This window comes from Trachinotus anak, unplaced genomic scaffold (genome assembly GCF_046630095.1).
Source record: "Trachinotus anak isolate AG129_WGS33_773 ecotype Australia unplaced genomic scaffold, CSIRO_AGI_Tana_v1 ptg000003l, whole genome shotgun sequence".
Lineage (NCBI taxonomy): Eukaryota > Metazoa > Chordata > Actinopteri > Carangiformes > Carangidae > Trachinotus > Trachinotus anak.
In genome coordinates this window covers 10588782-10604822 of record NW_027273854.1, presented here as the reverse complement: position 1 = coordinate 10604822, position 16041 = coordinate 10588782, and the positions used below count along the sequence as shown (strand labels likewise).

The 16041-nt window shown below is 40.6% G+C and overlaps 1 protein-coding gene across 4 annotated transcripts in view; it reads right to left on the bottom strand.

Annotated features, from left to right (window-relative positions):
- Positions 1-16041, bottom strand: part of rnf213a (ring finger protein 213a) — a 32222-nt gene that overhangs the window by 13709 nt on the left and 2472 nt on the right. For all 4 annotated transcript variants that reach the window (XM_071473590.1, XM_071473593.1, XM_071473591.1 and 1 more), the window contains 26 exons: positions 15675-15775; positions 14134-14826; positions 13831-14009; positions 13546-13713; positions 13181-13386; positions 12756-13057; positions 12399-12658; positions 12040-12258; positions 11733-11925; positions 11586-11641; positions 11168-11342; positions 10918-11073; positions 10707-10805; positions 10485-10607; positions 9331-9514; positions 8921-9094; positions 8646-8798; positions 7936-8555; positions 7652-7811; positions 7342-7559; positions 6832-6969; positions 6531-6695; positions 4341-5613; positions 4047-4228; positions 3779-3934; positions 79-3687 (listed from right to left, as the gene is read on the bottom strand). In XM_071473590.1, coding sequence (XP_071329691.1) covers positions 79-3687; positions 3779-3934; positions 4047-4228; positions 4341-5613; positions 6531-6695; positions 6832-6969; positions 7342-7559; positions 7652-7811; positions 7936-8555; positions 8646-8798; positions 8921-9094; positions 9331-9514; positions 10485-10607; positions 10707-10805; positions 10918-11073; positions 11168-11342; positions 11586-11641; positions 11733-11925; positions 12040-12258; positions 12399-12658; positions 12756-13057; positions 13181-13386; positions 13546-13713; positions 13831-14009; positions 14134-14826; positions 15675-15775 — 9962 coding nt within the window. The remainder of the gene's footprint in view (positions 1-78; positions 3688-3778; positions 3935-4046; positions 4229-4340; positions 5614-6530; positions 6696-6831; positions 6970-7341; positions 7560-7651; positions 7812-7935; positions 8556-8645; positions 8799-8920; positions 9095-9330; positions 9515-10484; positions 10608-10706; positions 10806-10917; positions 11074-11167; positions 11343-11585; positions 11642-11732; positions 11926-12039; positions 12259-12398; positions 12659-12755; positions 13058-13180; positions 13387-13545; positions 13714-13830; positions 14010-14133; positions 14827-15674; positions 15776-16041) is intronic.

Sequence of the window (16041 nt, the reverse complement as noted above, 5' to 3'; positions counted from 1 at the left end):
TATAATTAATTAAACCCTATAAGAACTTACAACTTCAGGGTATTTGAAACTGGTATTGTGTGACAACTTTAGAGTTACCTCTGTGAAGGAGGAGGATAAATGGACTCCCTGCCTTGTGTGAGCAAGTATGTAGTCAGCCAAACAACTGTTACTCTGCTCTTCAAAGTAGACCTTGGCCAGATGTTCACTCTCCACTTTGGGAAGGCCTGTGCAGTCCAACCGCACCACTGAGTCTGGTGTAGCACATTTGAGCAGTACAAGTTTGGCTTCATCTAATACTCGCCTCTCAGGATCTGAGATTTCCAAACTGTCCTTCTGCTTCTCTGTTACTTGAAGAATCACAGAAGCACATGTGTCTGAGTGGTAGCCAATGAAGACATCTGGGGGTTGGTACTTGTATGTCTGAGCCACTGCTAAGTTTTGACTGCTGAGAGACACAAAAACTCTCACCCATCTCTCCAGGTCATCCACCATCTTCTTCTGCTCATTTTTAAGGACAGTGTGGATGTCTAGGTAGTGTTTCTCCAGCCTGTTGATGAGAGGTATTGGGAACTGTTTGTAGACCACCTCTCGTTCCTCAATAACTATGAGCCGAAAGTCTTTGTGCACTCTGCATTTCACACGGTGGGTTCCCAGTCCAAGGTCAACATATTTCTGTCCTCCCAAGCAAACGTAGTATTGGTTGAGGGCATCATAGAGACTTTCATAGAGGTTCTGCAAGTTTAGGAGCACAACTGTTTGACCGGTCTCCATGCAGATCTTCACTCTATTGATGTTGCGGCAGATTTGGGTATACTCTTGGTCCTTCGGAAAGCTGGATCCAAAGATTATTTCTGGCTGAACACTTTCTGAAAAGAAGGTTTGCTGCAGGATCTGTAGGGCTGCATAGTTTTTTGTTAGCACCAGTAAGTACCGACATTCATCTTCCTGTCCAACTGCCTGAATGTTTTCTGTCACAAACTCAATGGCATTGATGTTCTCCAGATTGGGTGCCATCTGTAGTCTTTTAGTAAAGACAGTAACTGCATCCACATCATCCCTGCCGCTGAAATTTCTCAACACTGCCTTTACAGTTTCCTCTGCTGTGGGCTTCCGTTGAGTAGCCTTGGCGACTGCAAAAATCATCTTAATCAAGCTGTAATAGTCACGTAGGCCAAAGAAGCCTTTGCCTTGTTTGCGGCAGATGTTTAAGTAGGCTCTTGCAAAGGGCTGGAAGAAATCTCTCACTTTTTCCAAAACCATTGCATCAGATGAACATATGCCTTTAGCACTTTCAATAAGTTCTCTCTCATCAGGGTCACCACGGGAGACAAAAATGCCTCTGTTCATCTTTGCAGGGTCTAATGCCCAGTTGGATATACCAATAAATCCAACCTTTTTGTGTGGTAGTGGCTCATCGTCAATGCATCCTTCTTCTAGCAGTGGGTGAAGAGTTTTTAGTGGCATCTTTGGAGAGTCCTCAGCCAGGCCAATCTCATCAAGAACCACAACGGAAATGTACTCATCCAGGTTCTTTCCTTCTTGAAAGCGTCCGCATTGCTTGAATGTATTAATGATGCCTTCTGGTGTTGAGTGAGGGCTGCACTGGAAGGACACCAAATGGATCTGTTTCAGCATTTTGTAGAGATCAGAATGAGCTGCCTGGCCCTGCATTGCATCTGCCACCAGAGTTTTAGACAGAGATTTTGAACTTCCAGGTTTTCCAACTAAGAAAAGAGGGATTCTTAGCTCAATGCAGAGAACCATCATGAAGACGTTCTCTTTAAGAGCACTGTTTCTTGCGATAGTATCCCCCATTGGTACACCACTCAACAGTAAATCCTGCATGAGTGAGATTTCCTGCATAACCCTTCCTGGGCTGTATTGTGGTGGTAGGCATTTGCTGATTTTCTGTCTGTATTTATCCTTGTTTTCTAGGCAGGCATGGTAGCACACTCCAATGGCCATGATGAGAGACCAGAAAACAGGGTCTCTGACTTCAGACCCTCTCTGATGCCTTTCATTTTTATCAGCATTTAGTTTACTCTCAAATTCTTCAAGCTCTGTGAAAAACTTGACATGGTTGACATAGAACCAAACAAATGCCTGCATGCAGCGTTCTACATCTCTCAGGCTGACAAAGCTGCATTCATCCTTTCTTGTCCTCATATACTTCTGTGACGCTGAAAGGACATCAGTGATGCACTTGATGTAACTTTGATTGATTGCTTTGTTTTCAACCACTCTTTGTACAATCTGCTGGATGTATATTTTCTCTGTGTGGTCATTTAACTGTCCAAAGTCCCACACCAGAGGGATCATGCTTGGTGGCAATGCTTGAACTCTATAGACTAACTGACGGAGAGGGATAGATCCAAGCTTTTCATCTGTCTCCTCAGATCGAACTCTGTATCCAAGGCCAGCAGATTCTAACCTCTGAATCATCTCATCTGTGTGCTTTCGGTAAGGGTTGCATGCTGCAATTATCTGCAGACCACAGTTGGGTGTCAAACATTCTCCCTTGACTGTCTTGTCACACAGGACCTCCTTAATACTGCTGATGGCCTCGGTAGTGTTGGCCTCATCAAAGAAGAGAACAGAGTCAAATCCGTAGTCTTGCTTGTTGATAGAAGCAATGCTTTCTGCCTCTCTGACTTTGGTGTAAATCATCTCCGAAGTTGTCCCTCCATGCACCTTGACCAGCTTCAAGTTCTCAGAGGCCACCCCACTCCTCCGCAACTCACAAAGGAATTTGATGAGTCTCGTCTTACCACACCCTGTCTCACCCATGATAATGACAGGAATGCCACATCTGAACCGCATATGGATTGCCAGCATCTTCAGTATGTTGTCAGTTGTAAGCTCATATGTTTCATCAGGGTCAAGAGGCCACTGGATACCAAGAACATTGCAGATTCGCTCTATTTTCTCACCCCTTGGTAGGCGATCAAAGTCAGTGTTGAAAGGGACTCTCTGTAGCTTTAGTCCTTCATACAATGCCCTTGTCATGATGTTCTTTTTTATCACCCTTCCAGAGGTTGGCTCAATGGCATCGACAGAGTTCTGTTCATTGGGCTGAAGATGGAAACCAATGAAGGTCATAGACACATGGTCATCATTAAAGAAGATGTATGGATGTGGTTCTGTTTCCCATCTCTTTCTAATGAGAAAAGGAGCCAAGTCTTCATCTCGGACACCAGTCAGGTCCATCTGCAGCCTGCCAGGACTCTGGTCAGAGATGCTGAGTGATGGAGTGGCAAAGTCCTTCGCCATCAGAATCATGAAGTTTACCACAAAGGTTTTGAATCCAGTAAGTGTGTCTCCAGTGAAAGTAGCATCACAAAAAACAGATGTCTCACAGTCTTGCAGCTGAAGGTTAAGGAACCATGCAAAATTTCTCAGTTCTGCCCAGGATGGCTCCATAATACCACAGTACATGAGAAGCATCTGAAGGCATTCCACATGTGACCCTTCAACACCCTGATACGTAAACATATCAAGATCAGTGTGGTTATGAAACCGTGTGAGATACTGATATGGCCGCTGAAAGGCTGCACTCTTGAATTCTCCATCATCCATCAATGGGTCCTCAGCATTCACAATGGTAGGATCTTCTTGCTTCCTCATCTCCAGCATCAGCACCTCTTTGGGTGGTCGGCAGAAAATATTTGGGAACACATCTATGAATGTGCTGTTTGTAGTTTGAGCCTATGCACAAAACAGAGATGAAAATACAGCAACAGTTGAAAATAAGATGACAAATAAGTAGTGTTAATGCCAAACTTGTAAAAACTCTTACCAGCCGTGAAGCATTTCTGGTTGATTTGACAGTTGGCTCTAAAATCTCTATGACATACAACTGTCTGTCACTGCACTTCCACATCTTTCCCTCAGAATCCATCAAATAGCGCAGAATCAACAATTTGAAAAGAAACTCATGGAGGCCTTTCTGCACCTTTTCACACAGCAAAAACACAATCCATTAATATTATATGTAAGCTTTTGAGACATCTGTTAAAAAGGCTATATTACTCTTTGCTAAACATTAATTTAAGATTCATTATTACCGATGATGTGATGTCAAAATGGAACATTGTGAGTTCTCTCCTCTTGGGGGAGTCCAACAGAGATTGAAGGACGACATTCTCATCAACATTAGGTTCAATCAAGCGAATGCATTTCATCACTGATGGCTTTTTGGTTAAGTGTTTCAGTTTTTCATACAGCCTCTTGATGTAAAGAGATTTACCTGAAATTAAAAAATAAGGGTTATTAGAGAAGGTATTTATAATCTTGGGAGTGAAATAGTCACCATAAGTGAAATTAATGAATTTGAAATAGCTTATTGCATATGTACACACCAACACCAGCCCTTTTTGATGAGACGACACCAACACACACTCTGTCTTTGAATGCAGCTGCAGCACTGCACTGATCTGCTGGGACAACATAGTGTTTGTGGAGGTACCCCTGGATCCTCGCCAATGGTTCCTGGGGAACCATGTGCAATCTGTACTGGCTGAAGGCTGATGGAAGGTAAGCATGTTCTCTTTCAGAGCTGCAGATTATAACAAGTCTGTAGTCTTTCCTGCTCTGCATTTTCATTCGCTGAAAAAAGTTCTCAAGTTTCGAGCTCACATCATAAGTGAGCAGGTCTCCATACAGAAGAGAATATATCTTCTGTCCCCTGTAGCCTGTGCTGAGACAGCGTCTGAGGAATAACTCCACCTGTTCGTATGGTGTTGAGGAGTTGCAGAGGAGGACTTCATCATAGGTGGGAAGTGTCTCAGCTTCACTATTCATGTATATGGAGATGCAAGATGTCAGGACCTCATCATGTGGGCAAACAATGAGGTTAGGATTTCCAGTGACCATACCATTTGGCAGCTGCCTCCTTATATAATTCCCAGTGTTATCATCAGAAATGTCTTCTTCGCGCTCATCTTCTCTGTTAGCCAGTATTTCCAGCAGTCGTCCAAGACTTTTTATATCAAGCATGTTCAGGAGAAAATTTTTCATGTCTTTCATATAAGTATTCCATATCACATCAAATTTTTGTGAACCTGTTGTTTGTTCCACATGACTCGGCAGAGGGTCCAGGTCACTGGTGAAGTCTGGGTCTCCCAGTTCCCTTCTTGGCACCTCAACAAAAGTCTGAAACTCAATGTCCTCATTTTGCTCTTGTGGTCCGTTGAGGATTTCATACTGGAGTTCATGCCATACTTGCCTCAAGTCTAAGGCTGTGCAATTTGGTTTGATGAAAGAGAGCATCATGAGAACTTGTTCCTCCACATTGGTCACGTTTTGCTGAGTCAGCTTGCTGCACAGGTAGACAATCTGTTCAGCTGTGTAGTAGTTCAGATAGTAATGTTGGGATCTCTGTTTGTTTACAAAATCCATCCAGTAGCCCAGACATTTCTCCATTTTCCTGCAAAGTTCAGGAAGCTGCTCTTCTATGTTTCCCTCCACAATGACAGCACTGACAACATTGCCCAGGTTGAAGTCCATCATAATGCTGGGTTCATTGCTGCTTAAACAACAGTTGATTTGTGCTTCCCAGTATCTGAACAGAGGATTCCCTGCAGTGTAGAGGGCAATAAATGCTTCGGCTAGTCTTTGAACACTAGCAAAAACCTGAAAAACAAATTTAGAAAACATACAGTCTGATGGAACTGCTTATACATTCATGTATGTATAGTATATTCAGGAGGCATAAATACTTGCTCTAGCACAAGGGAAAAATTATTTTGTGAATATAACCTAAAATCATGGGTGGAAGGTACTGTAAAATTGAACTTAAGTAGAAGTACTATTACTTGAAACTAATTTTACTTGAGTGGAAGTAAAATGAGTTGTGTAAAAAAAACAAAGCATGGCAATTAATTGTACTCTGAGTAAACATTACTGCATTACATTTTTTGAAGAGAACCACCCCGAAAGTAACCAAAAATTCCAGTCAAGCACTTTGCAGCCTTGCCACAACAGATAAATTCTGTTGGCAGTTTATTAGAAACACCTAGGTAAAACTGTTGTAGTCTAATACAGTTCTGCAATAAATCCTCCCTTCATGAAGATTATTATGTTAAGCTTTTTTAAAATTATATTGGAGAGGTGTTGAATCAACTGTATGATAATATTGGTGGATGTAGTGTGTGGTGCTCTTGAGCTTTATTGCATTGCACTAATTTTCCTGCAAAGTTAGACCTGGCCTTGGTGCGAACGCAACCCTCACACCCCTTGATGCTTGGTCAGGGAATGTAACATTTAGAGCATGTGTGCAGCTGAGAGCAACTCCTCTCAGAATTTATTTATTATCCCATTTACTTCAGTATTTTATTTTTTATTTGTATTATTATCACTGTGTTTGTTAAACTATTTGATTTGAAAGATAGAAAACTATGTACAAAATATTCCTTATGATTATAATAATTATTATCAGTATTACATACAAAAATAGTAGTAGAAGCATTAATTATATAGTAGCACTTCAGCTTCTATGCTAAACAAATTGACCTATGTTAATTAAATAAAAGGGCAACGTTTCAATATACCTCTGCAAAGTGATCAACTTCATTCTGTCCTTGATCCCCTTTCCCAGACATGAGCATGAGTTTGTTCTGCAGGTCCCGCAGGTCCTCCAGAGAATAGAAGCGCATCTGCTGACCCTCATCATGCTCCTCTGGAATCTGCAGCTTCAGGGTGGTGTCAAGACTCAACTAGGTTGAAGAGTGTTAGGGTTAGGGTTAGAAAAAGTGCACTCCCATACATCATTTTGTAGGAACTTTGTTTTCAGAGTTAACCTCTGCGCTGCTTGGCCATAGAGATGCAATTATCCTTGATGCTGATATTTACCGTGTTTACACTTTGTGCGCTGATCAGGTAGATACCCTTGTTGTTGATGGCTGACGCTAATGAGAGAGATGACAGCTCCACTGATCCATGACTGTCCTTCACAGTCTTCAGCCATTCCAAATGACGTGCACTATCATGCTACAAAAGAAGATACAATTCTTAAAGGTGCTGTGTAATATTCATTTTCTGATGTATGATGTAATGATGTATTCATTTACAATTTGTATGATCTATTATCAGTGTGATTCAGATAAATTCATCTGCATCTGAGTGATTTAGGGCCCTTTTTCAAACTGAAAAGAGAAGCCATTTTAATAAATTCAATCTTCTCAGAAATTGGTAAGCTTAAACATTTATATCTATTCAACTCTTCTTTAACTTGATTCTTCTATCTTAAATAATTCTTTTCAGGTAATTTCTCCAGATTTTGTGGAATCATAAAAACTTAGATAATTTATGCCAGATATGATGCAGATTATTAGCAGTAGCTTTAGCAAGGCATCTTCTTACCAGTTTTTTCGGGAGGTTGCTGTCATTCTCCAAAGCTCTCCAGAGTTTCTCCAGCACCTCCTTGAAGACGGGAAAACCAGAGTCCGGTTTGAGCTCATAAAGCATTGAAGAGTACCCAAGGACAGCATCGTGAAAGCAAGCGACACGATCCACGTCCATGTCATTCTCTCCCGCAGAGATGGAAGCCAGGTCAACAAACACCTTCAACTCATTGATATCTAAAAAAAAATAACATTTTTAGGTAATGTGCCCTAGCGAGCATCATAATTCATTTTATGTTGTGGTGAGAATAAATAATCACTATTCTCACCTTCAAGTGCATCCTTCACCCATTTTACAAAGTGTCCTCTCAGTCCCAGCTCCTGTAGGCACAGTTTGCGGGGCTCAGTGATGCCCACCAGGACCTTCTTTGCCTGCATCAAGTCATTGTCAATCCGACTGAGATGCTCTCTCTGAAAGTCTTCTTGACTCTAAAAGAAGAGAGCCAGAAGTTAACATTGCCAAAGTATTACTGAATAACTCAAAACTACTCATCACCTAAAGATTATTTGTAGAAGAACTGGAAGCTATGGGTACAATAACATGGCCACTTACAACTTGTGTAAGAGTCTCCAGAACCCTAAAGTCCCCTTGAAGACAAAGTGTCTCTTTGACCATCATGATGATATGAGCTGAAGCTGCAGCTAGATGAAGCTCGTGATACTGCTCGATCTGTTGAACCCTGCTGTGGATCCACTGTTTGTCGGTTGATTTATCAACTCTGCACATGATGTCCAGGTCTTGTGCAAGCTCTTCATACTTGCCCCTGTACGCATCAAAGAGCTGGTTGACCTCCTCAAGCCTTATACTGCCATTCTTCAGACAAGTGTAGATTTCTTCGTATTCAGCATAGCAAGGCACGAAAATGTCTTCATTTATCACTTCTGGTGTTGCCATAATGTCTGCTACTTCATGTTCATCAGGATCACCGCCCTCCATTTCTTCATTGGCCAGGACTTTGGCCTGTTTCTCCCAACATACTTTGAAAATATAACTGTCTCTGAAAGTGTACAGGCTCTCTGCCATTTCTCTGATTTCTTCATTCAGGCTGAAGTGGGTGACCACACCAGCCATTGGAGAGGGCAGTTCAACTAATTGATGAACCTCCATGAAATGGTTTAGGGGCATGATCTCAATGTTGACCTGTTGTCTTTCCTCCATGTCAGCAACATCAACTATCATGGAAAATGAATAAACAAATGTTAAATTTGTCACAACATTACAATTAAACCAAACTGGCTGACTCTATGACACAACTACTATACCTGTCATATGTTCCTCAAGTTTGTGGCTCATTGCTAAGAAGACGTCCACAAGCTCCTTCTCATGGTACACAGCTTTCACTTCATCTTGTCTACATTGTAACAGCCTCCTCATTTTGGTATTATCTCTGTACTGTTCATTCTCAGAGAGGCAATCTGTTAATATCAAATCACACACACAAAACATTTCTGTCAGGCCAATGCACACTGTCATATACAAAAAGCATGCTTTGTGCTGAAAAGATTTCTTAGTAAACTGACAATCAGACTGTTATTACCGATTTTCAGCAGTTCTAAGAAGGTGTCTCTTCTCTCTATAATGATATTGAGCAGGCTGATCTTAATGTCTCCACGGACCAGTTGGTTGTTGATGGCTGTAAAGCATGATATGGCAATAGCAAATCTGTCCCTGGCATCTTGGGAGAGCTTTTCAATCAGCTTTTCTTCTGCACCTGTAATGACAGAAATTTATGTTGTCACTCAGTGTTTTATCTAAAACAACAGCAGTGGTTATTTACTTGTTTTGCTTCTGCCAAAAAGTCATAAACTGAGGCCTGGTTACCTACTGCTAGAGGGTGTTTGCTGTTGTAAGTTTTAGATCATGGCAGGATGGCACCTTCTACCTCGCTACCCTACAGCATCATCTGTTTTGAGTGAGTGTGTTTTAATGGTTTTTCTAAAGTGATACCGTGTAGTTGGAAAATGTCTTTAGCAGCAGTCCAGGAGAGGAGATGCTGAAGGACCACTTCTTCTTCTTCTGCATAGTTTCCTTGATGGTCCCTTGGCCAAGATTTCTGGATAATGGCTGAGATGAGTTTTCCAAACTTCCAGTTTATCTTCATCCTCTCAAACAGTTTGCCCTCGGACTTGGTCTGCATGTGAAGTAAAACAGCAATCAGAGCTACTATGCATATTTTTAGAGGGATTCAGTGAACCTGTGACTCATGCAGTTCCTTTTATTTCTATTTAAGAAAATTCTCGTGAATGCATGTTTACCTAGTGACATTTGCAATTCTTTCATTTATGGCTGTAGGAAAGAGCTAGTGTTGTTCTTAAATATAGCCAGGACTGTCATGAACTATCCCACTAATAAATGGAGAAATCTCGGTCTGTCTGTCCTTCAATTTTCTATACAACTGCCCATCTTGAAACTTCACAAGTGTATTGCTGAGGAAACCAGGCAGTGCAGTGTCAACTGTAAAGTTTTTTGGTTCTCAAGAAACATAACAACACTTCAAATGAAAAAAATTTGGAGCGCTTTGTTTAAGACACAGCAACAGCAAGACATCACAGTTTTGTTCCTTTTTATCACCACCCAAGCATGATATATTGAATACTTATGCACCGCTGCTCTTATGGTAAGGTAACAGTACACCATGCGTCATCTAACGTTTTTATTCGGCTGTATATTTTCGGCTTCTTTAACAACCATGTACAAGTGAAAAAGTTGCTTTAGACAAAATACACTTGCCAGTGATTCTCTTAACTGCATATTACTTGAGAGATGAAATAAATCCATGTCACATCATGTTTCTCAGTGAAAATACTGATTCTCCAGTTCAGGGCAAGGGTTGCGATAACACACAGTGAATAAATTCATCTAAGACTCAGTAAAAACTGAACATTATAATCCTCATGAAGGGAGTATTTATTGCAGGCCTGTTGTTTTAGTTTGCATTAGTTTTCTATAGGTGAACCGAATAAACTGGCAGGTGAGGGTGTCACAAAAATTGTTTTGAATTTGAGTCCAGTATTTCTTGATCAAATTCTGACAAATGGGTTGAGTCTTGAATGGCCATTGCACTAATGTAAATGTTAAAAGTGAATGAGATGTCCTCATACCTGGCACAAAGATGTAACAGCCTCAAGAGCACACTTCTCAATACTAGCCGCAACATATGGATGGGAACCACTGAGTTCCTCTATCTTTGTGCAGTAGAATTCAATTTGATCCACTGCAGATTCCTAAAACATACAAATACAAGGTATATAAATAATTTAAAAAAAAATAAAGTTTAACAGAAAAAAAAATCAACTTAAATCTGCAAAACATGCATCACATACCTGTTTGTACTTGCCCTCAAAATCCATTGTGAATGTCTCCCTCCATTGCTTTGTGCAATCTTTATCTTTGAATTGGATGGATATTATGTTGTTCCACAACTGTAAAACACAATCAACAACAGAACTGTGAAACAGAATTCTTTGTCAGTGATGAGTTGTGACCATCTGTATATTTTGTCTTTTATGTACAAATTATAACAAAACAGCTCACTTCAATCTCCGCTGTGGAAACTTGAAACAGGGCTGTCAGACCCCTGTTGAGCAAACCCTGTCTGAAGGACCGACTGAGCCAGTCTCTCATGATGGTCATCGCCTTAGAGATCAAGTCTTTTGCATGTCGCTGCTCTTTGTCCCCTTCTTGAGACTCCTAAAGGAGAATTATCAGTACAGTATTTGATTTCAGCAAGACTTAATTCTGTTTGATATTGTAACAGCTTGTTCACATGACTCACTTCACATACCTGTTGCTTTTTACAGTGAACAAAGTCTGACACTGATGCAACCAGATTCATGCAAGCTACAGGAATATCAGGGTAGTTCTGAGTATATGATGCTGGTTTGACTCCTTTGCAGATCTTATCTAACAGCTTTACTGCTGTTGCCAGACACTGTCTCCTGTAAGTCTCGGTAAAGTAACTATGATGAACAAAAAGAAGAATAGAAGGTTAAAGGAAAAAGTTGGACAAACATGTCACTCACAAATTTCCTTTCATGATCTGCACAGATAAATAACAAGAATGTGAAACGAAAAAAACAAAAGTCTGAATGACTCAAATGTGAACTGTCTAGACAATGACATCTTTCTAAAAAATGATCTCTCTGTGACAGTGATTTCATGTCATTACAATTTAATAGAAAATCAGCTAAATTTAAAATCACCTGTATTTTTCTTCAATGAGACTGCCTTGGATATGTGAGAGAATGTCAGTTACTATCTGTAAAACAGAAATTCAGGAGCATTAATTAATTTCTGAGATGTACTACAGCCCTGTAACATGTTATTTTCAACTTATGTTTCTACTTCACCTGGAAGTTACTGTGGGTAATATCCTGAGGAGCTTTATTGGTGAAAACATGAAGCATGTCAAAAAGTTCAGCGTTAATGTTGATGGTGCACTCCACCAGGTCATCAATAGACATCAGGTACAAGCAGGATCGCACTAAAAGTGCATCCACCTCCATCAAGTGACTGTAGGTTTTCATCAAATTCACCAGTGCCCTGAAAAAAAAAGAGAAATCAAAAAGTGCAAATGAACACACGTCTATTTCCAAACAAACATGCTGGAAGATGTTTGTGTAAGATACATTTTGGCAAAGTTAGGAAAACTCTTACTTCCTGTCTTGACTTCTGATGTATGGTGCTGCTGAGGTACCCATTTCAAGGCCTTGCAAACCTGCCCAGCATGAGTCATATTTCAAGTTTCCAGAAGTCGGTACTTCAAAGGGCTTTGTGGTGCCCTTGAGGAGATGGAGGAGCGGTAGTACCAGAATCCACCTTGGCATACCCACTGTTTTCACAGCGTTTATCAGAAACACCAACATTTCTGGCAGACTACAACAAAGATCATTTCATGAGCATCTGAACATTAAATTAATTATTAGAGCAAATATAACCAGTAGGTTAATACTCTTTAGTCGGCAGATAATTACTTAATGATAATTACTGGATAATTGATAAGATTAGATACCTACCCTTTAAGAATGGAGACATCCTTTAAAAAATCTGCCCAGTACTGAAGGAAATCATCTTTGTCTAGTTTGGGCAGGCACAGTGCTGTGCAGAGTCGATAGTGCTCAGTATCATTTAGTCTGATACCAAGCTGTTTACATAGATAGAGCATGATCACAGCCGCTCTCATGTGGTCCTGAACGTAGCACATCTTTCCATCTCCATCCTTCTGCAACTGAGGGATCATATTTTTCAGCATGAACTCCTTTAGCATCCTCCTCACCTAAAAAAATCAAGGAGTATGGAGGTTATTCAAGATTACCTTACCTGGGTGTTTGTAGATAATGTATAATTCTCCTGTACAAAGATTATGAACTTACATCCTCTTTTCCATAGTCTAAGGAGGTCCATTTCTTATATGTATCTTCATACACAAAAGGTTCTCCATAAACCTGGAAGAACTGATTCAGCTGGTTCAAAAAATTTTTCAAATTGGTATCAGTCCAGGTCCTGAGAAGATCAAATATGGTCTCCAGCATTATATTCCCTGCAATCTCTCTGCCTTTTATCAGACTCTTCCTTTGTTCAGGCCAGATGGTTTCTTTAATGGTGTCTTTAAAGCGTTTGAGCATGTTCTTTGATGGCTCAGCACAGATGATGTCATCATATTGATGCCAATCCCCTTTTACAAAAAAAAAAGATATATGACAGAAATTTTAGAATAATAATCAGAATATTGTATTCATATTGTGTCAACAAGAAGTTACATGTACTTATAAATGGGTTCAGCGAAATTTGCATTTACCTTCTTCATTGAGGAGGTGGGACTTCACAAACAAACATCTGTTGGTAGTTTGGTGTGCAGAATCCAGTTTGTATATGAACTCATACTCATATTTGTTCTTTTTGCTGTTATAGACAACATATTTGTATGGTATCGACTCAGAAACAGCTTGATTTTTGAATGTGATTAGACTGCCCTCAACAAGAAAGCCATGTTCTCCATGATCCCTGTGTGAAAAGGAGAAGAAAGTAAAATTTACAAGGTGTCCAAGGTGAGTGGTTGAAGCACTGGGCAGGGACGCAGGTTGGGCACTGAAACTAAAGTTAGGTGGATTCAGAATAGCTGGTCCCCATCTGACCTACAATGACTATTTATTTTAGAAGTACCTGGTCACAAACAGCTCAGCTACATTTTCGTCCCATGACCCAATGTGAGACCCAGCCTGGATGAAGACACGGTCTTCGTTTGGATCAAACTTGAAATCCTTCGAAAGAACAGCATGGAAGTAAATTGTGAGTCTGTTACGTGCAGCGATGGTCTGGTTTCTGGTTGGCCTAAAAAGCAACAATAAATAAATACAAAATTACTGCAATAAATATAACACACAGGGATAAAACTGACAAATGTGATGTAAAAGAAATGTGCACAAGCATCTGAGAGACCTTAATCACCTTTTGGGTGGTGGGGCAGCTGTGGTGTTGGATTCTGGCTTTTCCTTACTGCCACCTTTAGTTCCCTTGTCAGTATCCAAGGTTTTTGCTGGAGTTGAGTCCTGCCCACTTCCAGATTGCTGAACCTCCATGTGCTCAACTGTTTTCTCTGGGTCCACACTAGAGCCTGTGCTGTCAGCCTGTATGAGGAGCATTAAATATGTACACTAAATACATACCTTCAACACATCTGAACTAAATAAATGAAATGTGCGTTTGTTTGTCAATAATGATACATTTTTCATAGATTTTAGCCAGCATTACCTTTGATGATGTTTGAGGGCCAAAAACCTTCTTTTGTTCAGTCGGCTTCTGTTTCTGCTCCTGCTGACTCTTTCCCGTCTGCTTGGTTTGTCCCGCCTGCTTCACATTTGGCTCCACGTTGGCATTCTGGTCCAGTGTAGGTTGTTTAGTGGTGATTGTTTCTTTCTTTGATTTTTTCCTGTCTGTCTTTTGATCTTTAGGGTTAGTGGCTTTCGTTCCTTTACCTGAACCTGACTGAGGAGTCGTACTCTTGCTGTCCTCTGAGGTGGGACTTTGAGTTGGAGTGTCAGCTGGTGCTGTTGTGAGTTTCTGATCCTGAGTTGATTTCTGTGCATTGCTCTCTCCTTCATTGGAGTTACTTGGAGCTTCCTCCATCTGCCTCTCTGTATCTATCTCTTCTGTGGCAGCAGCCTTTTCACTCTGAATGACTTGTGTTCCTTTAGATGCTTCAGCACTATTGTCAGCTGCTAAGGAACTAGGCTGGCTCTCCATTGAGGAGAACTCATCTTGGAGTGAGTCTGGTGTTTCATCCATTGCATTGTTTGAGCTCTCACTGTCAGAAGAGTCTCTCCCGTCCTGCGTCCTCTCATTCTGGTTGTCTTCCAGGGAGACATGGGACAGGTCAGAGTGGCTATGATCTTGGTCTGACAACTTGCTGCCATCTTTCTTCCTTTTCTTCTTCTTCTTTTTTTTCTACGAAGCAGAGGCTCAGTTTTAAAATCCACTTTACTTCTAATGTGAAAGCGCGCTACTGTCTTGGACATTTCTCCCGTTTTTGCATGATCTCCTTATGCCTGCATGGGTTTTTTGCACTTACTCTAACTTGCAAAGACATGCTTTTTATGTTGACTGGAAACACTACTTTTAAAATTGCTCATAGGTCTGAATGTGAGTGTGAATGGTTGTTTGTCTCTATACGTCTGCCCTGTGATAGACCGGTGACCTCTCTAGGGTGTACCCCACCCTTGCCCAATGTCAGCTGAGATTGGATTCAACACTCCCTTGGCCTTCAAAGGATAAGCGGTGTGGCTAATGAATGGATAAACTACTTCTAAAAGTTATTCCAGATGATTTAACATTCTATTTCAATGAACATGCCTCAACATGCCTTTAACTAAAGTCATAGTCCACTCGATTCTACTATCTGAGAGCTCAATTTGCAGAGCCACAGAACAAACTTTGAGACAATTCCCCATTTATAGGAAATGATAGAAGGGGCTTGTGTGCATTCAGACTCCACTATTCCATGCAGAATTTCTATTTTGTTGAATTATCTTTGCTGACTTAAGTTTACCTGCAGATTTGTGAAAGCACTGATAAAAGATTGCAACTGCTTCCACCAGGAAAATATAAAAAAGTTACCCTACATTGCAAAAATATACTTGTCCAGATTATTAGGTATACAACAATACAACAGTCCTGCAATAACGCTTATAATGTTCAGTCTTTGTTGTTTTATGACCACTTTTTTATTGTTAAGCCTATGATGATGCAAAAAAATGTCCACACTAAAAATCGAAAAGAAAGGCAGTTACACTTACCCTCTTCTTTGGGTTGCCGATGGTCTCTTCGTTCGGCCGTTTGGGGAATTTGTTGGATTCTTTGTTGTCCGCCACCAAGGATTTGGGCTCACTTTCTGTGTCTGGATTAAGGACACATGTTAAGAAATATATCACATATCAAATATCACTGTGTGAAAAAGACATATGGAAAAACCACTGTGACTATTAGAATGAAGGATAACTACAACGCAGGAGTTATCAACACTAGTGCATGCTGACGTAGACTAATTTGCATTTTATTCAAATCTGAATCATGGCAGGTAGCTGGTGAAAGATTTGAAGGTAAAGGCACTCTGCATTCAAATCTTGCCAATAACAGATACGTTATGGCTTTTGACCCATCTGG